This window comes from Aquarana catesbeiana, linkage group LG01 (genome assembly GCF_042186555.1).
Source record: "Aquarana catesbeiana isolate 2022-GZ linkage group LG01, ASM4218655v1, whole genome shotgun sequence".
Lineage (NCBI taxonomy): Eukaryota > Metazoa > Chordata > Amphibia > Anura > Ranidae > Aquarana > Aquarana catesbeiana.
In genome coordinates this window covers 839964979-839991982 of record NC_133324.1, presented here as the reverse complement: position 1 = coordinate 839991982, position 27004 = coordinate 839964979, and the positions used below count along the sequence as shown (strand labels likewise).

Sequence of the window (27004 nt, the reverse complement as noted above, 5' to 3'; positions counted from 1 at the left end):
CAGTGACATTTACACAGTAATCAGTGCATTTTTATAGCACTGATCGCAGTATAGATTTCAGTAGTCCCAAAAATGTGTCAAAAGTGTCCGATATGTTTGCCATAATGTCGCAGTCTTGATAAAAATCGCTGATCACTGCCATTACTAGTAAAAAAATTATAATAATAAAAATACCATAAATCTTTCCCCTATTTTGTAGACGCTATAACTTTTGTGCAAACCAATCACTATATCCTTATTGCGATTGTTATTACCAAAAATATGGAGAAGAATACATATCGGGAAAAAATTCGCTTTTTTTAAAGAAAATTGGGGATATTTATTATAGCAAAAAGTACAAAATATTGTGTTTTTTTCAAAATTGTCGCTCTTTTTTTGTTTATAGCACAAAAAATAAAAACCGCAGAGATGATCAAATACCACCAAAAGAAAGCTCTATTTGTGGGAAAAAAGGACCTCAATATTGTTTGGGTACAGCGTCGCATGACCGCGTGATTGTCAGTTAAAGCGAAGCATTGCTGTATCACAAAAAATGGCCTGGTCATTGAGCAGCCAAATCTTCCAGGGCTGAAGTGGTTAAAGTCCCTCCTTACTCTGCTCTTTTCAATTCTTCAAAACATTTGATGGTTTGTCTGGTTTTCACACACTGATTAAAGAAGACGTATAGCCAGCATTTCAACGTGTATTGAATCTCCAAGGGGACCCAGTGCCCTTTCCATTTGGTCCCATTATTATGCAGTGGTTTCTAAATAAAGTGATGTTTTTAGTTCTGTCATTGCTGGCTGTAGCCCAGTGTATCCTCTGCAGTCTTCTTTTTTACTAAAATCAACCCCCCCCCCCAAAAAAAAAATTGGTTTGGGGAAGGGCAGGCAGTCTATGGCCATAAGATTCTGCCTTAAGTAAATGCTTTATAGGACCTAAGCACAATCACTTCAAGACAAAAACTTGTGCTGGGTTTATAACAAAGTTGAATGCTAATGTCACCTTATTCCCAAAACATTTTGATATAAATTCTTCCTGCTATTACTGCATTTAAAAAAAAATTATGTACCGTGCCCTTAAATGTACTGCGACCATGATGAATAAATAAATGACATACAGAAATAATACAATGTCACCGTACTGCTGCCCACACTATATATGTTCCCATATGTACCAGCAAGAAAGTATATATCATACATAAATGCCATACCATAAAATTTTTAATTGTGATAAATCAATCTCTGCTGAAAATTTGAAAAATCACTGAAAAAGACAGTCCACCGTGTCCATATTCTTTATATAACTTCATTCAATTTAAATGTAAAACTTTCTAACATACAGTGCTTCCACAAGTGTCATCAGTTCTTATACTGTAGATGTATCTCTGTAATATTCTTTCACCCTCGGTGCATATCCCTTCTTCACCAACACTCCAAAATGTTCACCTTATGTATTGACTTAACATATATCAGGTCTTATGCGCTTTCCCTTTAAAGAATCTCCCAGGTTAGAAATGCTGTTTCCATTCTCCAATGCCCAGATATTCAGTAATCTCTCTCTATTCTCCTCAATCCTTAGGTTGTTATTCATGTGAAGCTCAAAAAAGCAAAGGATATCTAGTGCTCTCACTATAATCACTAATATTTCTTTATTTAAATAAACCAAAATAATATAAACTCAACTTAAAATGTGCACGTATCCTGGTGCACAACAGGTTAAATGCAATTTCAATAGGAATTTCAATAGGAAAAACCTTTCTCAACATGTGGTACTGTGTACTTCCAGTTAGCAGCGTGACATCACAGGCTTCGTCCAACGCATTGCGTCACCAGATCATGTGATGAAGGGATGCTGGGCCAAAGATTGTATTATGTTGCTGAGCATAGTAGTGTTAGGGGAATTATTTTCTTCTGCTCCAGTAGCACATACATTAAAAACACTGCAGAAATCTGTGGATTATCTTGAGGAATAGCAGTGAATAAATAATTCAGCTGACTGCTCATAAACAGGACTATATCAAGATTAGCAGATGAGGACGAGGAGGAGGTAGAAAAGGGTGAATTAGCAGCTCTTACAATCAAGTGGGTGCTCTACACCAGGGATATGCAATTAGCGGACCTCCAACTGTTGCAGAACTACAAGTCCCATGAGGCATAGCAAGACTCTGACAGCCACAAGCATGACACTCAGAGGCAGAGGCATGATGGGACTTGTAGTTTTGCAACAGCTGGAGGTACGCTAATTGCATATCCCTGCTCTACACTCTCGAGGAGGGGAGGAGGGTAAAGGCTGTATGAGCAGCACTTAAAAAGAAAAGTGCCTGTTCTGTACCTCTGAGGAGGCGATGGAAGAAAAGGGTACTTGTGCAGAACTATAAAATAAAATGGCTGCTTTGTGCCCTCGAGGAGAAGGAGAAAAAGTGTCTTCTCTGCAACCTTGAGGTGGAGAAAAAGGGTGCATTAGCAGCTGTTGCAGTCAAGTGGCTGCTGTGCGCTATTGAGGAGAAGGAGGAAAAGGGTGCAATAGCATGACTTGCAGGCTGCTCTGTGCCTAGAAAGTATAAGAACATAAAAGCTTTGTCATCCAATTCATTACCTTCTGGGTAATTACAATTCATTACCCATTACCTTCTGGGCAGTTCACCACTGGCGGTGTGAAAAACCCCCAGGGCATCTCCAGACTGCCTCTCTCATATATTTGAGCATTTCATCAAAGTGTAAGGAAGACAACAAAGAGGGTTTCCAGTGGCCAGAGGCATATTAGGATTGGTGGAAATAGAGGAGGTAGAGGGTGTGGAGAATGAAAAGAATGAGATAGAGGAGGTGGAAGAGGAGACACACACTACTACCTCCACAGGCAGGTAATCTACCTGTTTGTTTATGCTTGCCTTTCATTTCTATCTATTTTTTGTGGGCAGTCCTGATTTGAGGAAGGGTGAGCAGTCTATAGCCATTTGATTCTAGATTTAAAGTGGTTGTACAGGCTAAAGGTTTTTACTTTCACGCATTCTATGCATGAAAAAAACTTTAAAAAACTTTCTGTGTGCAGAAGCCCCGCCCTCCCAAAGCCATTGCTTCCCGCTGCTGTCAATCACAGGCAGTAAGGAGGGAGAGGGGGCAGGGCTGAGCCATGCTCTGTGTGTCTATGGGGGCACTCAGCAAGAGAGAGTGGCCAGGAGCGCTGGCGAGGGGACCTGAAAAAAGGAGGATTGTGGCTGCTCTGTGCAAAACAACATGTTGTTTATTATTAAACAAAAAAGGGAGCCTTTAATATCCTTTTAACTTTTTCCTGCTGCCTGCTCTTCCCCCAACCATAGAACCCCCAAACACACACACATTTGCTGCTGCCTGCCCTTGCCCTTAAATTGTGGAAGCGTTGGCAACTATGGCCGTAGGTTTACTCACTCCAGGTATTCCTATAATAGCCTGACTATAAGGAAATAAATGTGTTAAAAAAAGACATTGGTTTCTAAGTTCCTGGGAAGAAAAAGATTATGGCTGGCCTCCCTTGTACATTTGAGGTAGGAATCTTTCATTCTGGGGTAGTCGAGGCCAGGAAATCCCAAGTGGAATATATGGGAGGGATTACAGCACAAAGAGCCTGGACAGAGTGGGGCTTGGACCACCAGACATAAGGGTGACCAGACAAAGTGGGGTTCAGACCCCCAGACATGTGGGTGATTGTAGTGTGGCTTTTTTTTTTACAGCTCCAGTTGGCAGCTGATGGCCACTGCCATCTGGATATGCACTGTCCAGCCACTGTAAAACATACAGGTTAACCAGCATATCCCAAAGGGCCCTTTCGCACGGGCTGTCCAATCAGGTCCGCCTTTCAGTTTTTCAGGAGGACATGATTGAACCCTCCATTCACTCCTATGGAGCGGCGGATGTCAGCAGTGGCCTGTCCGCTGACATCCGCCGTTATCCGATCTTGTCTGCAAAATCCAGACGGATGGTGGTCCTATTTTTCATCCGTCTGGTGCATCAGTTGAGATCGGATGAAAACAGACAGGCGGTCTGTTTTCACCCAATCTCCTCAAAGAGGAGAGCAGGACTATGTCCATCTCCCCTCTGCTCAGCGGGGATCAGCAGAGCAAGCGGATCCCGCAAAAACGGAGGCGCCCGGATGAAAGGGGTCTAACGTGTCATGTAAAAGATTAGTGTTTTAACTATACACCCTTGAAGTTGCATTGAAGGAGGACCCTTTTCCTGCTATACTGTATTTTTAAATGCTTTTTTTTTCATTGATACATGTCCCCCATGGCAGTGTTTTAAAATGGTAGAAGATAAAATTTCTGAGGATTACTTTCAAACTGTACAGATGAAAATGTATTGTTTGATTTGTACACTATTTATTTAACTAGGATATTTGGATATTGGCTTTGAAAATTGAAACCAATTGTGCCATTTCCAGTCTGCAAGTAGATACAACCAATTACACTGACAGTGACAGTGGGGCAGCAGCAGAGATGAGCCCTATTCATTAGAGCAGACAGAGAGAGGGCATTAATTCAGGAAGCAACTCCCAAGTGTAACATGTATTCATGTAACCTGTTTTTTATTTTTTGTGTATAGTAAATGTATACTACAATGTGGTCCTAAGAACATCCATCAATGACCATGTCATTTTCATTCTAGAAATCCCACCTGAAGAAAAAGATATGACAAGTTGTTATTTAAAATCTGATTGAAATGCAAAGGTCACATTTGCAGACAATTGGAAATATATATAGAAACCACACATCCCTATCAATGTACCTTTGTCATCTTGTATTATCCAGAAAAGTAATGCAGCTACTAAACTAACCAGATAAAGCTCTGGGCATTTGTAACTATTGCATGCCAAACGCTAAAAAGTGAAGGTGTTAAAAGGATCATTCAATGTTTAACCAGCTAAAGTGGCACATGGGGCACATGGTAAGTGCCATTCACTGCAAGTGCTGGGAAATGTGATTGTTTGCATACTTGTAGTTAAATGTGCCTCCCACACACCTTATGCTGTCTATAAATTGATCAGCTGTTTGTCATTTGTATCTTTGCAGAAATGCAGATTTCTGTAATTGCTCCTTATCTCTTCTTACAGATGTTGTGGTCTAGACCTACGTTAGGGTCTATGTGATATTGGAAACTGTGTTATATGATTCTGTAAATGTTATTGTAGTGGCAGCTATTCTAATAGGAAAATTAATATATATTTAACATAAATAGAACAAATATTGTGATTTTTTAGGCACATGGAAAAATGTGTATAGAAACAACGATTAATTTACAATATTTTTTAGATTCTTGTTAAAAATATTATGTACATCACATAAAAATAACCAGATAGTTGATGAAACATCAATGCAACACAACCACCATGCTCAATAACATACTGGTGAATTATATATGCTTCACACATATAAATAAGCCCCCAGGCATTTTAATTCTCCAAACAATCTTCTTTAGGGGGACCTAGCACGGTGCTTATATCTGACTGGTATATATAGCAGTGACATTGGGAAATATGCTAGTATGGTATATCAATATAATTTCCCCCCTTTGGCACTGCTGTATATACCAATCAGGTATAACCACCATGGACAAATATTGTAAATTTGTAATCATTCTTTCTATACACATTTATCTATGTGCCTAAAAATTCCCAACCAATATTATATTTGTTCTATTCACATTCAAGGAATGAGGCACTGCTTCATCAATCTGACCAAGCTATTATTTTTATATTTTTGGTTAAATTCTTTTTATTCATTTTTAGAAAATAAATTTATAAATACCGCACATCACAATGAAGACCAAAACAGTTTTCATAAAATAAGCAAATAAAAATAGAAAAAAGCAATATTTAAATCTCCTACACAACATTACATACAGTACATACTATACAGCTATATATAAAAAAAACAATAAAATTAAAAACAAACAAAAGGTCTATATCCTATATCCTTATCATACAGTATCAATCATGTATATCATATTTATTTTTATTCCCCAGAGAGGAGGAAGGAGACATAATGAGAAGCAGAGGCTCCCCATGTCTAAATACAAATAGCCCGGATGATTTTTCACCCAGATAAGACTAATGCCGCGTACACATGGTCGGACTTTTCATCTACAAAAGTCCGACAGCCTGTCCGACAGACTTTCGACGGACTTTTGGCGGACTTTTGGCGGACTTGCGGCAGACTTTCTAACGAACGGACTTGCCTACATACGATCACACAAAAGTCCGACGGATTCGTACGTGATGACGTACACCGGACTAAAATAAGGAAGTTGATAGCCAGTAGCCAATAGCTGCCCTAGAGTGGGTTTTTGTCTGTCGGACTAGCATACAGACGAGTGGATTTCTGGGTCCGGCGTAGTTACGACGTAAAGATTTGAAGCATATTTCAAATCTAAAGTCCGTCAGATTTGCGGCTGGAAAAGTCCGCTGAAAGTCCGGGAAAGCCCACACATGATTGGACTGTCAGCCGGCTTTAGTCCGTCGACGTCCGTCGGACTTTTGTAGACGAAATGTCCGACCGTGTGTACGCGCCATTACCTCTCACATCCTCACTCCCTCACCCTCTTTATTCTTTCCCCTCCATCAATCCCAACCACTCTTTACCACATATTTATAACGTGACCAAAAACTCCAAAAAATCATACCAAGAATAATCCTTTGTGATATTAAGGGGAGAAAATAGGGGAAGATGCACTTATCTTCCTCCATACTTCTTCCCTTTCCTTTCCATACCATGCTCCCCTACCCTCCCCTTTATCCCTCCCTCGCTCATTACCCTTCTTTTTTTTTTCCCCCTATCATCTTCCCTACGGTGTAGGGTTATTGGGGGGGGGGGGACTTTCAAAGAACAACAATCACTGTAATTTGGGATAGTGTTAAACTCATTTTTTTTATATTGTTAACATAGATTTAATTAACCATGAAATACATTGGTCTTCTTGAGTAACAACCACTGAACCCAGCTTAAATCCTAAATTATTGCATCAGGTTCATCAATCACTTTATACCGTTCAGTACCTATACAGTAGATGTTCCTAGTTGGCTATTGTAGGCATTAGAGGAAGCAATCCAAATTTGTAAGAAGCATTCCAATATACCCCCAGCTCATGAGTATGCTAATGACCTACAAGTGAGAGTGATCAAAGGCAACAAACTTCTCTGTTTAAAAACAGCTAGAACCATAGTCAGCTGACCGTTTCTATTATGGCGATTATTAGGTTTTATACATGAATTTAGAACCACAAGCTTATCAGATTTTGGGTGAGCAAAGTTGAAGGATTCCATTTTTCATGCATTTCCAAGGTTCATATTTTTCACTCCACAAGACGCACCTGACCATAAGACGCACCTAGGTTTTAGAGGAGAAAAACAAGAAAAAAAAATATTCTGAACCAAATGGTGTACTAAAATATTTACCAGTGCCCATGAAATGCAGCCTGACCTGTGAAATACAATGCAGCCTGACCTGTGCCTTACAATGCAGCCTGACCTGTGCCATACAATGCAGCCTGCCTGTGTCATACAATGCAGCCTGCCTGTGTCATACAATGCAGCCTGTCTGTGATATACAATATTCTAACATGGTGGTGGTGGCGCAGGGGGGGGGGGGGGGCGGTCCTGGTCAGTATTCGCTCCATAAGACGCACAAGCATTTCCCCCATTTTTTTGGGGGTAAAAAGTGCGTCTTATGGAGCGAAAAATACGGTAATTAAACACTGGCACACATGGCCAGTTGGAGGAGACCTGGACATATAAAAGTGTCCAAGTTGAGGTTCATGCTTTTTTTAGAATCTGATGCAGACTTGCAATTTGGCATTTACAGAAGGGGATGGTCTATTTTAAACTGTCTGATTATACAATACCCTTTAGATCTGCAAACAGCTATGTAGTGTGAGGTCCTACCTAAACAACCCACCATGCATTTGTTGTTAAATATAAAGAATGTTAATAAAAGAGGTTACATTGTATATAATGTGTGTGGTCAATTTAAGGGCGTGTGAAAGATATGGGGAAGTGGAAGGAGAACAGAATAGGGCCAGTAGGTGAAGGAAAACCGGTGTGGGATTGTCCAATTACACCCCTCACCTATCAATGGCCAAAGCATGGCCTCTCTAAATGTTAATGATTACTAGGGCTCAAGCATCTCCATGTTTGCCAGTATGTCTTATCTTGCTTCCTCAAGGCCATAATGACCTGTTCCATCTGTTGGATTCCCATGGGATCCTAGACTGCCACTGTGAAATGGTGGAGACTAGCTTTGTTTCCACATTGCTGGAATTCAGGCTTTAGCAGTAATAAGAAGCTGTTTAGGTAACAATTTTAAAATATTTGAACAGAACAAACTTACATGCAGTTTTGATGGATGATCAGCTGTGCACATTTTTTTTATAAATACACCCCATAGTGCAAAGAAATCCCGCACGTGTGGCTTTCCCAAACATATACATGACGGGTTTCCCAGTTTTGGCAGGTATGTTATATTAGTTAAATTTGTTATTGTTGATCTGATTAGAATATTCCATCAACAAAATCACCATGTTTAACTAGAATCATCTTTAATATGGAAATATTTAATGGTTCCTTTTACTTTGTAACATGCCCATTAAATTTAAATATAATGCCCCAATGAACTTGTATATAAACTGTGGAATATAAATGCATGCTTGAAAGAATCATACGTTTAGTCACAATTTTTTGTGTGGGAGCAACTTAGTCATGTATTTAGCTACAGTATATAAATTATAGGATAAAGCACAGCATCAAACCATGTTTAGACAAAAATACATCAAATGCAGTGGAAATAGCACAAGTTCACAAACTTCAGCAGTCAGGCACAAATACATTGCTGTGATCCTTTTTCGTTAATGTTAGATATTAATTGTGAAGCTCAAATAGTGTCCATTTATTTTCAGGCCATAGACTTGTACTGGGGAGTTCCGGAAGAAGAATGGGACAGCCCTGAACTGCAGAGAACTCGAATGAGATTGTTGGAGGAGTGTTTGAAAACATCTGCTGGACCATGCTTTGTTGTAAGTATACAGTAAAGAAAACAGTTTACATGGTTTTATGTTTTAATATTTCATGGTGAACAATACTTTTTTTTTCTACATTTTTCAATTAATGTTCTCCATGAGAGAAGTGGACCATTGATCGTCTACCTGAGATTTGTAGTTGTCCCCAGAGGGTTTCCAATTTGCATAAAATTAACAGGAACTTTTCAAAGTCTTACTTTGTAAAAGACAAACACATATGCCATTGTTTGTGAGAAATAATATACAAGCCAGAAGAATGGTTACACTTCAGAAAAGGAGAGGCAAAGTGAAGCTGGTGCCCATTTCTGAAAACAGCATGAAGTTTACATGTTCTGCAAAGTGTGTTGTGCAGTAACTTTTTCAAGGTTAAAAATGATTTGTTGATACAAAGTACTCTTTTCAGTATCTTGTAAGGAATGACTCCAGAGCGTTAAATAATTTATATATCAACTATTGTAATGAAAGCTTTAACTATTTAGAACTAAAAAAACAATGACATATTTAAAAAATAAAGAAACTAATGAATACTTTGAAAGGTGATGTCATGAAAAGCTTTTGATATCTCACTTTATTTTGCAGAAGATCTCACAGTTTGAAAGCATCTGCTTTTCTTTCAACCTAACTATGTAACTATATGAGCATCTATATGTAGCCAAATCCATTTTTATAATATATTTACACCTAAAACCCAAGTTCTGTTTGGGCATGAAGTAAAAAATTCCAGCTACCAGCCCCTCAACCTCCAGCATTGACCATCATAGACTCACCACTCTTGGACACTGCTCTTCTTCTGAGTTAAATGACACTCATCAAAATCCAAACAACTTCCTGTGAGCCCAAAGCATCAAGGCTCCTCTCCTCACCATGGACTTACGGAAGAATGCAGCAGAGAGCACCGCCATACAATGACTCTCTGCAACACTTAGGTGTTGACAAATTTATGTAGGATATTTTATATATATATATATATATATATATATATATATATAATTATTATACAGGTTTTATATAGCGCTAACAGTTTGTGCAGTGCTTAACAAAATAGAGGCAGACATTACAGTTAGAAAAAATTGTGGGTGCAGCTTTGGTCCCTAAGATAATAGATAAGGAAAAACATTTTTTTGATTTTTCTTTTTTCCAAAATTTCAGAGGTGGTGAACAAAGACTGAAAAATAAAAACTAAGGCAGAGTCCCAATATGAGAAATTGGGAAACTGAAAAGAAGAAGAAAATCAGAGTAATCAAATCCAATCTCCTAATGACATGCTTTGATAAATATCAGAAAATATTGCATACTGTGCTCAAAAACCAATAAAAATTGAAATATACATGTATTGAATAATAAATAATAAAAACTTGCAAAAAATGTGCATGTGTGTACAAACATTAACTGAACACCATATTCGGATAATAAATGAAAAAAAGGATAAAGAAAAGTCTCAAATTTATATGGTGAAAAGAAAAAGACTAAGGCAAAGTCCAAAGGGTGAACTTAAAACACTGAAGCACAGTCCCAAATTCAAATTCAGATATCCAAATGGAGAAGGTTAGCCAGTAGGTTATTATATAGGTGAAAAAACAAGAAGCCAAAGAAAGATTCCTCCAGATAGTTTTACACCCAAGGTGCGCATGTAGTCTCCTTACCAACTTGAATGACCACTTAAGCGGTCTCACCAAGCCCAGGGAATTCAGTCTCCCAAAAACCAGTATGGTGTCCAGAGCAGCTAGATCCGTGTTACTCGAAGATATAAACAGAAATGGGCTCCCATAGTGTAGTAATTAGGTAAAAGTTTAATACGCTTAAATGAATTGCACTTATAGGATAAAACTTCTAAATGCTCTGTGTGCCAAAATAGCGGCATCTCCTCAAGCTTCCTATGCTCGCTGCTTGCTCGTAACCATCGACCTCCGAAGAGGAAAATGTGATGATGTCAGTGTCACAGGCTCCAACCTACGCGTTTCATCATGATAGGACATCATCTGGGGATTGGCTGCTTACTGGTTTCATTTCCAGTTTTTTTATATATTTTTTTATAGCGCAGCATTACCCTTTCAGTTTTTTTTTACTATTAGACATTACAGTTACATTACAATTTGGTACAAGAGGAATCAGAGGGCCCTGCTCATTAGAGCTTACAATCTAAAAAGGAAGGGTCAAATGATACAAAAGGTAATAGCTGTGGGGGATAAGCTGATGGAGGAAGTAAAACAGTGTTAGTTAGAAGCAGGATAGGCTTCTTTAAAGAGAAGGGTTTTCGGGGATTGTCTAAAGATGGATAGATTAGGGGACAGTCGGACAGATTGGGGTAGGGAGTTCCAAAGGATGGGAGAAGCTCTGGAGAAATCCTGGAGGTGAGCATGGGAGGAGGTGACAAGGGAGCTAGAGAGCAGGAGGTCTTGAGAGGAACAAAGAGAGCGGCTTGGTTGGTATTTTGGGACTAGGTTAGTGATGTAGCTGGGGGCAGAGTTATGGGTGGCTTTGTAAATTATTGTTAGTTCTTTGAATTTTATTTGTTGGGTGAGTGGAAGCCAGCAGAGGGATTGGCAGCGAGGCATGGAGGACACTGAATGGTTGGTAAGGTGGATGAGTCTTGCAGCGGCATTCATTATGGACTGAAGGAGGGATAGTCAATGTAAAGGTAATCCAGTGAAGAGGGAGTTGCAGTAGTCGAGCGATAACCAGGGAGTGAATTAGAAGTTTGGTGGTGTCATAGTTAAAAAGGGGCATATTCTGGAAATGTTGCGAAGGCTAAGGCGGCATTATTTGGACAGGGATTGTATGTGGGCCTGAAAGGACAGTTCAGAATCTAAGGTTACCCCTAGCACCATGGCATGTGGGGACGGACTGATAGATGTGCCATGGATCTTGACAGAGAAGTCAGGGGAAGGGGCACGTGAGGGAGGAAATATTAAGAGCTCAGTTTTAGATTCAGTTTGAGGAAGTGGTTGATATGTCTGTTAGTAAATCAGTGATGCGTGAGGAGATTGATGGGGTGAGCTGAGGGGCAGAGAGATAGATTTGGGTGTCATCAGCATATAAATGGTAGTGGAAGCTATGGGAGGCTATCAGCTGACCCAGGGAGGACGTGTAGATTGAGAATAGTAGAGGTCCAAGGACAGAACCTTGGGGGACCCCAACGGTAAGAGGAGTTGAAGAGGAGGAAGTGGAGTTGTAAGTGACACTGAAGGTGCAAGGAGATAGGTAAGATTCGAACCAACAGAGAGTGCAGCCATGGAGACCAAGCAAATTGAGTTTTTTGAGGAGGAGGGGGTGGTCAACAGTATCAAAGGCAGCGGAAAGGTCCAAGAGTAAGAGTACAGAATAATGACCATTGGTTTTGGCTGTTAGTAAGTCGTTTGTGAGTTTTAGGGGGGCAGTTTTTGTGGAGTGCTGTGGGCGAAATCCAGACTGAAGGGGATCAAGAAGGTTATTCTCAATGAGGTGGTCGCTCAGTCGGTTGTAGACTAAACGTATAAGGAGTTTGGAGGCAAAAGGGAGTAAAGAGATGGGTCTTAGGTTGTTAAGATTGGTGGGGTCTAGTGAGGCCTTTTTTGGCCCGTGACAGCCGCTGGCAGAATCAGTACCCCACCTGTTGCCTCGACCCTACAAGTCCTCCGCCCCCTCTGACACCCTGGGTTCAGATGTTTTCTATCAATAGCAGTGGGAAAACAGACACACTACAATCAGATGAACCAATGAGCTTTGTTTACTGATTTGGTAATGGCATTTAAAGGTGAACAACATAAACTAACACTCTATAGAAATACTTCAGGTCAAATGTCATTGGTGGTGAAACAGCAATAACAATGAATAATGTCAGATAATCAAATATAAAGAACGATTAGATATTGATGACCCTTAGGCATACAGATATGGTCTATGTAAACAGACAGAAGAAGGAATGGTTTTACAGGTGGAGGCCACTGACATTTTTTTTCCCTACTCATCTTTTCTGACAGTTTTTTACTAGTTTTGCATTTGGCTAGGGTCAGTGTCACTACTGGTAGCATGAGGCGATTTCTGGACCCTATAGAGCAGGGGTCTCAAACTGGCGGCCCTCCAGGTGTTGCGAAACTACAAGTCCCACCATGCCTCTGCCTGTGGGAGTCATGCTTGTAACTGTCAGCCTTGCAATGCCTTAATTGACTTGTAGTTTCGCAACAGCTGGAGGGCCGCTAGTTTGAGACCACTGCTATAGAGGTTGCACAGGCAGTCCAACTCCTTCACATTAATACATGCCATTGCCAGAATGTTTACTGTGTCTCCCAGCACAGTCTCAAGAGCATGGAGGAAATTTCAGGAGACAGGCAGTTACTCTAGGAGAGCTGGACAGGGCCCTAAAAGGTCCTTAACCCATCAGCAGGACCGGTATCTGGTCCTTTGTGCAAGGAGGAACAAGATGAGTACTGCCAGAGCCCTACAAAGTGACCTCCAGCAGGCCACTGGTGTGAATGTCTCTGGCCAATCAGAAACAGACTTCATGAGGGTGGCCTGAGGGCCCAATGTCTGGCACCGTGGAGCTCGATTGGCATTTGCCATTGAACACCAGAATTGGCATGCCCAACACGGGCACCCTGTGCTTTTCACAGATGCGAGCAGGTTCACCCTGAGCAGATGTGACAGACGTGAAAGGGTCTGGAGAAGCCGAGGAGAACGTTATGCTGCCTGTAACATCGTTCAGCATGACCGGTTTGGTGGTGGGTCAGTGGTGGTCTGGGGAGGCATATCCATGAAGGGATGCACAGACCTCTACAGGCTAGACAATGGCACCCTGACTGTCATTAGATATTGGGATGAAATCCTTGGACCCATTATCAGACCCTACGCTGGTGTAGTGGGTCCTGGGTTCCTCCTGGTGCACGAAAATGTTCGGCCCCATGTGGCGAGAGTATGCAGCCAGTTCCTGGAGGATGAAGGAATTGATACCATTGAGAGGCCCCCATGCTCACCTGACCTAAATCCAATAGAACACCTCTGGTACTGTACATTATGTGTCAGTCCTCAGTCTGTTCAGGAGCTCAGTGATGCCCTGGTCCATATCTGGGAGGAAATACCCCAGGATACCATCCATCGTCTCAGGAGCATGCCCTGACATTGTCAGGCATGCATACAAGCACGTGGGGGCCATGCAGCATACTGAGTAACATTTTGAGCTGCTGCAATGAAATTTCAGCAAAATGGACTAGCCTGCTACTTCATTTTTTTACTTTGGTTTTTGGGGTGTGTTTGAATTCAGCCGTCTGTAGGTTGATAATTTTCATCCTCTCATTCCTAATACATTACCCAGTCCACATCAGTATAGATATTCAGCATGATATTTTTCCCCATTAAGATCTGATGTGTTTTCAAAGTGTTCCTTTATTTTTTTGAGCAGTGTATATACACAGTTTTTTAATGTGTACATAGGTGTGTACTAGACCTAACACATAGCTGGCAGACAAGTTGAATTTTACATATCAAAGGCTCCCTTTAACTTTCCTGACTGTTTCCTGACTCCACCATTTGTGTCTCACATGTTCCCTTTCCCAGACACTGCAGCTCACAGGAGAAGGATTTCAGCAACAGAGGCAGGGTTGTCAATCCAGAAAGCAGTGGGCAGGACTGGGTGTGGCCAAGTGATGATTCACAAGCTAAAGGCTTGTTAAACAGCAGTGACAATGTTGTTAGCCACGGCCCCTGCAACATTTTTATCTCTCTATATTGCAAGTTGGCCCAGCCTATATGAGAGTGACAGCTCACTCTGAATTTGGTAGCAGTGCAGAATCATTGCTATACCATCACAGGAAGCTGCTTTAGGTAGATTTCACTGGCAGGATCAGCAGGTATTCGAGAGAATTTGCAGGGCGACTAAGAGAAAATTGTGAGTGCAAATACAGTTATAATTAAATGTTGTAGCGCATATTTTTTTAATGGGAGGTCATTGTTCTACTTTAAGATGTATTTTAAATTGCACCACAAACTTGTCTTGATAGCAGCCTTATGCCATTTCTTACTCCACAAGAATCAGACTGGGAGAGGAAGGAGCTGCACAGTAAGGACTTGTTTACACATGGATGGCTTTTCACAGAGCGGTGCAGGTGTTGCTTATAGGCATTCTGGAATTAGCTTACATCAATGCCTGTCTTTTTTTTTTTTTTTTTACAGCCAAATGGGCTGTTTGAATGGGAATACTGCACCACAACTGCAAGACAAGCAAATTCAATACAATATGTCACTTAGGGCGGCAGTACTGCCCGAGGGTAAAATATTCCCGCACCACGCAGCAAAGCATTGTGGCCATGGGATATGTACACTTCTGTCCAGCTGCCTTTGCAGCTTAAGGGGGGGGGGGGGGGGGGGATGACAGAAAGTCAGCTCAACTGCCTATTTTTATGGCCCGCCAACTACTGGTGTAAACTAACCCTAATACAATTAAGCTTTACTGTTTTGCACATTGCTATAAATCTAAGTCCAGGAGCTTTTTGATAGGAGCATAGAGCACATTAATAACTTCATCAATGTCCTGCTGTTCCTCCCTTCACCATTTGAAGGCTGGAGGAGGTTAAGAAAAAAGCCGAGGAAAATTCCAAGCGCAATTACTGACCAGCCCGCAGACAACCAATTTAACCTGTCTAACAATATACGTTAAAAACAGGGGTTTAGTCTGCACACATTTGCAAATACATGCGTAAGCTAGAGGCACCGCCAAGGCACCCTGGTATCTGTAGCTCTATGCTATGTGCTGGGTGTTCAGTGTGCCCCTGTGCCTTTAAGAAAGGGTGGGCTCCCTTCAATCCATCTGCCCTCTATCCATCCATCAGAATACATTTGCTTCACTGTGGAGTCACTTATAAGTCAGTGGTAGGACTACAGATATCAGAGTGCCTTGGCGGGGCCTGTAGCTTACGCATGTATTTGCAAATGTGTGCAGACTAAACCCCTGTTTTTAACGCATACTGTTAGACAGGTTAATTTGGTTGTCCGCAAGCTGGTCAGTAAGTGAGCTTGGAATTTTCCTTGGCTTTTTTTTAACATATCTTGCCATCCAATGCTCTTTGCTGCAAGGGCCAGTTATAGGTGGGGGCAGTGGCTTACTTTTTGTACTGAAGTAGGTTAAGAGTTGCACTCAAGAGTGACTGAACTAAATTACAGTTCCTTTGGCAGGTTAGATAATACTTATACTGTATAGTTCAATTGTATATTTAGCCACTAGTTTAAAATTCTGATGATCGTGTCTTTTTTAGCATTTCTTCAAGACATGGGTTGTCAGGTGGCCGTGCAGTTCTGCAAGATGATTCCTTGTGGAACATGACAAATTGGTTCAGAAGAATCCCACTGTGGGTGTGAGCTGCTGCGCTGTAGCCGTACCCTGAATACTGCATTCTATAATAAGACAGCTTCAAAGTTCTGACAATGTTGTTTAATCTTTACTTCTCTGTATTTTTCATGTAAAACAAAATCTCTTGGTAGGAATATTGACTCAATGAAACAATCTAGCTACCAGGCACAAATGGTACAGGCAAACAAGGGCAGGCTCTTAGCGATGTTGCCTGAAAATGCCTTGTTATTAACTCCTTTTAATGAACGATCATTACTAAACACTGACAAGGGGTGTTTTATAGGGTGCTTTGAGCTCTTTTGTATGATATTTCCTGTAAGATCCCTCGTAACGAGTGCTTGTGAGCCTTGCCTTAGAGTGAAATGCTTATGGCCATGAATGCACAACAATTGTATTTGTTAATACTTACAATGAACATGTTAACTATCAGCAAAGCTTCTCTAGGCAACTATAGATCAATGTTGAAATTTTTAGCATAATGAATACTTTGAATTGTATTTCTAGATTTTAAGACCATATTACTGTCAAATAGAGGTCCCTTTATTTTGAAATGAATTTCACTGTGCCCTTCATATATCTTCTAGTACTTTATACCATGTAGTGGTGTCACACATAGGTTCAAGTAGGATTTACAGGGGAAACAAATCTAGAATGCTTGGCAGGGCTACTTAGCATAGAGGTGTAGAAGAAATGTCTAGGTCACCTTTGATGGAGTAGCTGAGATCCCGGAGAAGAGAGGTTCTTTGTGCAGGTATTCCAGGCATGTCTATTCTCAGGGAATATATGGGTTTCCATGTCTTCCATAAACATCTACCAAAATGTGTGTACAATTAGTATGAAGGTCTATCTGACTTAATCAAATTAGAAAACAATGGTGAGGAAGGCTATGTGCAAATGAGAAAATCTGGACAGCCGCACTCCAGGAAGTAATAATCCAAGTTTCTTTATTTTAAAATCAGGAACACATCAGATACAGGACATCATAGACAGAGTGTACAGATCATAGGCTAACGCGTTTCACACTTGTCCAAGTGCTTACTCACAGCTATGAGTAAGTACTTGGACAAGTGTGAAACGCGTTAGTCTATGATCTGTACACTCTGTCTATGATGTCCTGTATCTGATGTGTTCCTGATTTTAAAATAAAGAAACTTGGATTATTACTTCCTGGAGTGCGGCTGTCCAGATCTTCTCCTTTGCACATAGTCTCTACTAGCATGAGCCAGCACCTGGAACCTCTCATCTCTGGAGAGCAAGATCAGCTTTACACCTGGTGAGACCTAAACTAGTGCGGGGATAACTTTTGTAATGGTGAGGAAGGCCTTTGCGCTACATAGTTGATGGTACATTTTGATGATCTGGCAGATTAAAATCTGACTCTGAGTATCAAGCTCAATGTGAATGTACAGCTAAAACTTCCCTTTTTAGTTTTGGATAGAGTAGGGAAGGGTCTAAACCCCAGTTAGGTAATGTGATTCTGTCTTTGTACTGTTGATAAGACTTTTCTTCACTTTTTCCTGTCTTGGAGATGCAGCAGAAACTAAGGCCAGATCAGCTGCAATGAATAGAATATATTAACATAGAATAGAAATAGAATAGAATAAAATAAAAAATAGAAAAAAATAGAATGGAATAGAAAGAATATAACAATATAACCGTTTTCCGAAATTCTAATTTCGAATAAAATAAATTTGAATTTGAATAAAATAGAAAAGAATAGAATATAATAGAAAAGAAAATAATAGAATAGAAAATAAAAGAATAGAATAAAAAAAAAAATATTAGTGTATAATGGAATAGAAAGAATATAACTATCTTCCAAAATTTGATTTAGAATGGAATTTGATTTAAATGCAATTCAAATGGAATTCATATTCAAATCCATTCCAATTTTGCGAATTCGGTCGAATTGCGTTAAATTCTACCAAATTTTGAAAGACATTCCAAAAACAAATTAAACAAATGTAACTAAACTCATTTATGTAAATAACAAATCGAAACAAACCAAATGTTTTCATTATGTACATGTCTAATAGTTTTCCCCAGAACATTTGTCCCCAGTGGAAGACTTCCTCCTACTGTAACAACAACTCTAAATTGTAGGCATTCCTCTTACTATCTCTTCTAGTAACAGTGGGTGGATTATGCCTGGGGGGGTGGGGTTCAGACTGCGATAAAAACTTGGTAGAAGACCTAACTTTTTCACAAAACAAAAAATATTCATTCACGTACACTTTAGCATGCACACTGGACATTATAAGAGCGTTATAAAAACGCCAGTAGCAGTAAAATGTTTGTGCCGGGAGTTCAGCTTTAGGCTGGGTTCACACTAGAGCACCGAGCGGCTCAATGCAGGGGTTCAGGGGGTCTCCATTCTCCGGTTTAGTTCTAATTTTTGGCTGAATTCGGACCTGAAACAGACCAAAAGACGCACGGGACTCCTGTGCAATTCGCACTGGAGCCACTCCGGAGATGTGTGAACCGGCTCCATAGAAAGCCGTCACAGTCTCCTGCTATACAAATTCATAGTTGGTGAGGTTGAAAAAAGACACAAGTCCATCAAGTCCAACCTATGTGTGTGCTTTTATGTCAGTATTATAGTGTATATCTCTGTATGTTGTGGTTGTTTAGATGCCCATCTAATCGTTTTTTGAAACTATCGATGCTCCCTGCTGAAACCACTGCTTGTGGAAGAGCATTCCACATCCTTACCGCTTTTACAGTAAAGAATCCTCTACACAGTTTAAGGTTAAACCGCTTCTCTTCCAATTTTAGTGAATGACCACGTGTCTTTTTAATTTCCCTTTCACAGAAGAGTTTTATCTCTGTTGCGGGGTCACCAATACGCTATTTGTACATTGAAATCATATCCCCTCTCAAGCATCTCCAGAGAGAATAAGTTCAGTGCTTGCAGTCTTTCCCCATAGCTGAGATCCTCCAATCCCTTAATTAGCTTTATTGCCCTTCTCTGGACTCTCTCCAGTTCCAGAACATCCTTCCTGAGGACTGGTGCCCAGAACTGGACACTATACTCCAGGTGCGGCCGGACCAGAGTCTTGTAGAGCGGGAGAATTACCGTTTTATCTCTATAGTTAATCCCCTTTTTAATGCATGCCAATATTCCGTTGGCTTTGCTTGCAGCAGCCTGACATTGCTTGCCATTGCTGAGCCTATCATCTACTAGGACCCCAGGTCCTTTTATATCCTAGATTCCCCCAGAGATTCTGTCCCTAGTGAGTAGATTGCATTCATATTTATGCCACCCAAATGCATTATTTTACATTTTAACTACATTAACCACTTCCGGACCGGCTCACAATGATATACATCAGCTCTTTGAAGAGGAACATTGGCAGCAGCTAGCTGCCATAACCCCGGTATGCTCTTCTTCAGCAAGTGGTCCGGTTTCAGATAAAAGTGGTCTCTGTGGTGGATTCACCGCAAGATCACTTTTATCGGGGGCAGGAGAGAGGCACCCCCCTCCCGCCATGCTCCGGTCGTCTCCGCCACTTACCAGGGCCGTCGGTAGCAGCTGCCGAGTGAGGGGAAGATGGCCCCCACTCGGCTTCATAGCACTGACTGGCGGAAGTGATGTTACTTCTGCCAAGTACTCTTAACCGGTTCAATACAGGGCATTTTCACCCCCTTCCTTCCCAGGCCAATTTTTAGTTTTCAGCGACAATTGCACGGTCGTGCGATGTTGTACCCAAAAAAAATTTACGTCCTTTTTTCCCCACAAATAGAGCTTTCTTTTGGTGGTATTTGATCACCTCTGCGGTTTTTATTTTTTGCGCTATAAACAAAAGAAGAGCGACAATTTTGAAAAAAACACAATATTTTTTTACTTTTTGCCATAATAAATATCCTAATTTAAAAAAAAAAAAAAAAATTCTTTCCTTAGTTTCGGCCGATACGTATTCTTCTACATATTTTTGGTAAAAAAAATCGCAATAAGCGTATATTGATTGGTTTGCGCAAAAGTTATAGCGTCTACAAAATACGGGATAGATTTATGGCATTTAAAAAAATATATATTTACTTTTTTTTTTTTTTACTAGTAATAGCGGCGATCGCGATTTTTTTTTTCGTGACTGCGACATTATGGCGGACACATCGGACACTTTTGACACATTTTTGGGACCATTCACATTTATACAGCGATCAATGCTATAAAATTGCATTGATTACTGTGTAAATGTGACAGGCAGTGAAGGGGTTAACCACTAGGGGGACACAGGGGGTTAAATATGTTTCCTAAGGGAGTGTTTCTAACTGTAGGGGGAGGGGACGTACAAGGGGAGGAGACCGATCAGTGTTCCGCTGTACTAGGAACACAGATCGCTCTCCTCACAACTGACAGGACGTGGATCTGTGTGTTTACACGGGCAATCGCAGGTGCCTGGCGGACATCGTGGCCGCCGGGCACACGCACCGGGACCCGAGCAACACGGCGGGCGCGCGCGCCCCCTAGGTGGCCGGGAATCCCAGGCCGTCATATGACGTCCACCCAGGATGGGAGATCCCATCTGTGGACGTCATATTACTATGGCTGGGTAGGGAAGTGGTTAAAGGAGAATTTTTATTTATTTTTTTCAAATTAAATTTTTTTTTTTTAATTGCATTTTTGTGTAAATATGAGATGTGAGATCTTTTTGACCCCATGACCCTCATATTTAAGAGGTCCTGTCATGCTTTATCTATTACAAGGGATGTTTACATTCCTTGTAAAAGGAATAAAAGTGACACCATTTTTTTTTAAAGAACAGTGTAAAAATAAAAAATAAAAGGTAAAATAAATAAGAAAAAAATAAATTATTTTTTTTAAACGTGCCCCGTCCAGCCGAGCTTGCGTGCAGAAGCGAACGCATACATGAGTAGTGCCCACATGTGAGAACGGTGTTCAAACCACACATGTGAGGTATCACCGCGAGAGCAATAATTCTAGCCCTAGCCTCCTCTTTAACTCAAAACATGCAACCTATAGAATTTTTTAAACATGGCCTATGAAGATCTTTAAGGGTAAAAGTTTGTCACCATTCCATGAGCAGGCAAAATTTTGAAGCGTGACATGTTGGGTATCAATTTACTCGGCGTAACATTATCTTTCGCAATATAAAAAAAATTGGGCTAACTTTACTAGTGTCTTATTTTTTTATTCAAAAAAAAAAATTTTTTTCCCAAAAAAGTGCGCTTGTAAGACCACTGCTCAAATACGGTGTGACAGAAAGTACTGCAATGAATGCCATTTTATTCTCTAGGGCAGTGATGGTGAACCTTGGCACTCCAGATGTTTTGGAACTACATTTCCCATGATGCTCATGCACTCTGCAGTGTGGTTGAACATCATGGGAAATGTAGTTCCAAAACATCTGGGGTGCCAAGGTTCGCCATCAATGCTCTAGGGTGTTCGAAAAAAAAATATAATGTTTGGGGGTTTTAAGTAATTTTATAGCAAAAAAAAAAAGATTTTAACTTGTAAACATCAAATCTCAAAAAGAAGCTTGGTCCTTAAGTGTTTAAACTTCATTTGCCATGTAGTTGCCCACCCCATTAATTTGTTCAGATCTTCTTGCAAGGTTCCCACATCGTGCAGAGAAATAATTGCCCTGCTTAGCTTAGTATCGTCCGCAAATACAGAGATTGAACTATTTATCCCATCCTCCAGGTCGTTTATGAATAAATTAAATAGGTGAAAAATGAAAATTAAACCTGCGCCGTGGAAAAATAAAAAAAATAATGAATAAATACAATATGTTTACACATACATATATATATGTACATATGTAATAGGGCTGCCGCTGTAGTGCAAGGTAAGTACCCCAAAAAGTGACAAAAAAGAATTTATACTCAGCGCTGCCTCTCTGAACCATTAATATACATATACCCGCATCAAATATGTGTCATATAACAACATGTATAATAAAGTGCTCAATGTAAATACAGTGCAAATAAAGTGGAATCAATAAAGTTCAACAGATGTACAAAATAAAGTGCAATCAATTAAGTTCATCAAGTGTAGGGTACAGGGCTGATGACACGTTGATATAATCTTGGTGACTTCCTGTGCTCCCCTCCTGGGTCCCCACTCACTAGATAAAGATGACAAATGCGCCTGTATATATCAAGATGGTGCCTTCTGTCCAACGAATAGGTAAATTGATCGTGCCTCAGAGAATGGGATCTCCTCTCCTCCACCACATGATGTAAGTCCTACACACTTTACTCAGTCAAAAGACGGTTGGGATAGTAAAGTTTGGGCAAGTGAAAAAAAGAGGACATATAGTATAATACTGCAAGATTTATTAAAAGGTTTAAAATCATTACACTTACATCAGAATCTTTAAAAATGTGCAAAATTGCCACCTTGGCATCCAAACAGCCTTCACAGATTATCCTTAGCTTGACATGTTTCACCCCTCCCACTGGGCGTCATCAGAAGCTATAATAAATTAAATAGGATTGGTCCCAGGACAGAACCCTGGGTGACCCCACTTTCCACACTGGACTCACCCCTGTAGCCAGTTTTCAATCCATGTACTCTACCTTTGGTCTTTGGACAGACCTTAGTAAATGTTTATGGGGAAGTGTGTCAATGCCTTTGCAAAATCCAGATACACCACGTCTATGGGCCTTCCTTTATCTAGATGGCAGCTCACCTCCTCATAGAAGGTTAATAGATTGGTTTGGCAAGAACGATTCTTCATGAATCCACGCTGATTACTTCTAATGATACCGTTTTCATTACTAAAATCTTGTATATAGTCCCTTATCATCCCCTCCATGAGCTTGCAAACTATTGATGTTAGGCTAACTGGTCTGTAATTCTCAGGGATATATCTTGGTTCTTTTTTAAATATTGGTGCTACATTTGCTTTTCTCCAATCTGCTGGTACCATACCCACATCCAATTGGCAATAGTGTGAACCCAGCCTTAAACACCCATATTAATCAGGATTTGGGAAATGGCTCTATTGTAAGAAATTTCAGTCACACATTATGCAAACCAGCTCTTTGGAGCATTTGACTTTTACAGTTATCACAAGAGAACAACACATAAGCTGTATGCCTGATTAACTTAACACCAGATAGACTGAGATGTACAGTTCCCCATGTCCTATTAGAAGTGTCAGTTATTCTCACAAATAGGATTTTCAGGCAGAACATTGTGACTGATGATCATTCTGTGAGATGCAAATATTACTTCAGAAAATAAAAGAGCTGCAGTTAACTAGACAGAACACTTTGTCATCTTATTCAGAGAGCATTGAATGAAAGGAAAAGAAGGTCAGCTTCCCTCTTTTGTACTCTTCTGTTTACTGATAAGGGATTGCAGCAAAATATGGACTATGCTTTGTTGAGACTGATTTACTAAAGGATTTGAAGTTAACATATGAAAACAGTTTATTTTGTGAACATTCTTAAACCCTTTAGTAAATCAGCCTTAGCTTGTTCACTTTTCTATGAAAACAGCATCACTATAGCTGGGTAAAGCTGGCCATCGGCACTGGAAGGCAAAGGACAGAAATACACATCTCATTGTTAGCAAGAATATGATATACATTGTTAGCAATTCATGTATCATTTACAGAAAGTTGGAAATCTGAGGATTAACTGCTGGCCAACAGGGACCACTCTTGAGGCTGCATTAACACTTGTGCATTGCGTGAAAGTATGTAAAATAGCGTGCTTTTCTGCAACACACAAAAACATACAGCCCTTTAGCAGGTACATAGCCCCCACATACACTATATCACCAAAAGTATTAGGACCATAAAGACATGGATAAGCTAGTTTGGGGTGGAGGAACTTGACATCAGTGCCTTACCTCACAAATGCACTTCAGGAAGAATGGTCAAACATTCCCATAGACATACTCCTAAACCTTGTGGACAGCCTTCCCAGAAGAGTTGAAGCTGTTATAGCTGCAAAGGGTGGGCAACTCAATATTGAACCCCATGGACTTGGACTGGGATGCCATTAATGTTCATGTGTGTGTAAGGGCAGGCGTCCCAATACTTTTGATAATATAGTGTATCTTGCTAATGCATGCGCGTTCCCATGCAGCAAAACGCATAGTACCAAAGTACCATGCAATTTGCTGCAGTGTGATTTTTAAAAAGGATCTGGGACTTCTTTTGTACATTTCTCACACATAGGGCAGCCCATTGTAATTATAAGGTTGCGCTGGTTGCCCTAAACACGATGTGTGGGAACAGTGGTGGTGGTGTGCATGGTGTGAACGGAGCCTAAGAATTGATAGTGCATGCTATCACACCCAAATGTCTGACAACGGGCTGTAAAAATGTTTGCAGCAGTTCAAATTTCTTCATAGAAGGGCCCCTTGAGAGCACATCCCATTATTTTTATTGATAAAAATACACTAAAATCAGTGTATATAAGCACAAAATGAGTCCACACAAGCACAACATAGTTTTTAAAATTCCAATTAAATCAAAAACATAAAACTTTAACAAATTATTAAATAACAAACATTTGTACATTTTAAATTGTGCCTTTTTTGCGAAGCAGTAAAAAAATCACCAAACTGTATACTATGTACCGCATATACTCGAGTATAAGCCAAGTTTTTCAGCACATTGTTTTGTGCTGAAAGTGCCCCCTTCGGCTTATACTCGAGTCAAGCACTTTTCTGCAGCAGAAAATGACATTTTCCAAACCGAATTTGGGGACCCGTATCTCGGGGCCACCTGGTACTAGGAACCCCAATTTGGTGTGCAAACCGAGTAGAAGTAGCACTACAACATATACAAATCTGGGGTTCCTAGCAACAAGTGGCCCTGAGATACGGAGCCCCAAAGTCGGTTCAGAAAATGTCATTCTCTTCTCCAGAAAAGTGCTTGACATTTTCCAAACCATGTTGGATATGTTGTAGTGCTATTTCCACTGGGTTTGCACACCAAATTTGGGAGTCTTAGTACCAAGTGGCCCCGAGATACGGGGCCCCAAACAATTTTTATTATTGTAAAAGGTCATAATTTGGTACAAATGTGTAAAGAAACATAGGTACATCAAATATAAAGTATATGTACATATACAGTGGAGCCATATAAATGTATTTATTTCTCTTTGGAGGGGGTCTAAAGTAGTTTTAGGGATCAATAAGGGTAGAGCTCTAAAATAGAAAAGTAGCTTGGGTATGATAACAATTTTGGTAGCGGTAATTCTCCCCAAGAAGGAGATGTGGTAGGTAGACCATAAATTTTGTAGTGTTTTGATATTTGTAAAAGGTGCAGGGTAATTGGTTTGAAAGAAAGTTTTATAAGAGGGGGTAAGGTGGGTGCCTAAATATTTGAAGTATTAAAGGGAAATCTCCCATGCAAAGATGCTGTCAACAACGGTGGAATATTTATAGGCATAGCAGAACATTTGGATAAGTTAACCCCTAGGCCAGTGAAGTCATGGAATGTCTCTAGTTCCCTGATAAGATTTGGAAGAGAGATTAAGGGCTCTTAAAGGAATAATAGAACATCATCAGCATATAAGCTTAGTTTAAAGTCTTTGAGGCCTTTGGTGTAACCTTTAATATTGACATTATTTTAAATGACACGTGCAAGGGGGTCAATGGCCAAGGCAAAGAGGAGAGGGGAAAGGGGGCACCCCTGTCTAGTCAAAAGAAAAAGAAGACAGTGATAAGAAAACACTATCAAAAAGGTAGGCACTAGTAACCAAGCAGTTTAATTCAGTTATGTTAATAGAGAAAGTATAAATGGTGAATTCCATAGATTATCACCTTCAAACTTTGAAAACAGCCCTTCCTTCTCTGAGCTGGCCGCTCAGCTGTCGGCTAATTGCCAGCTCTCATCTCTCTCCACAGTTAACCAGCTGTTGTGGATCTGCTCGTCAGTCCCGCCTACTTAAAGATCTCCAGCTCACTTCATTCCTGCCTTCACCTTGGTCACATCACAAGATACCATCTCCTGCGTTCCTGTTTAAAGACTGGCTTTGCTGACATCCCTTCTGGCTCCTTATCCTGCTTGCTGTTCCTCTACTTGCATACCTGACTTCTGGCCTGGCTGATTACCCGATCTGGTTACTGAACTCTGGCTTGGCTGATTATCTGATCTGGTTACTGAACTCTGGCTTGGCTGATTATCCGATCTGGATACTGAACTCTGGCTTGGCTGACTACCCGATCCGGATACTGGACTCTGGCTATGCTTTGACTACGCTTGCTCTATTTACCTTTTTATTTTTATTAATAAGTGTGATTTTACTGTACTTCTGTCTCGGTCTGGTTCATGGTTTATGACAGTAGGCGAAGGCCATGAATTCAGAAGATACAGTCAATCCACTTGTTGGTAATATTTTTTCCAGATTAGATGAGCAAGATCACCGCATGGATCAGTTTGCCATGGCATTACAAATGCTCCTGAGTCTCACGGCTCACCTGGAATCCCCCACTGTGGTTACTCCGGTACAACTTGAGTTGCAGGCCGTCCCTGCTGCTGCGCCAGTCTCTGTGCAGGCACCTGCCTTGAGTATTACCTCTATAAGAGGTATGTCTGGTTCCGCCCCGCTTCCCCAGCGATTTGGGGGCGATCCAGTTCAATGCAGAGGGTTTCTCAACCAAGTTGAGATATACTTTGAGATGCTGCCCCAGGCGTTTCCCACGGACAGAAGCAAAGTAGGGTTTGTGATATCTTTG

At 40.5% G+C, this 27004-nt stretch overlaps 1 protein-coding gene across 1 annotated transcript in view; it reads left to right on the top strand.

Annotated features, from left to right (window-relative positions):
* NWD2 (NACHT and WD repeat domain containing 2) overlaps positions 1-27004 on the top strand; it is a 469190-nt gene that overhangs the window by 198561 nt on the left and 243625 nt on the right. The window contains exon 3 of the mRNA XM_073608949.1: positions 8901-9017. Within this exon, the coding sequence (XP_073465050.1) occupies positions 8901-9017 (117 nt within the window). The remainder of the gene's footprint in view (positions 1-8900; positions 9018-27004) is intronic.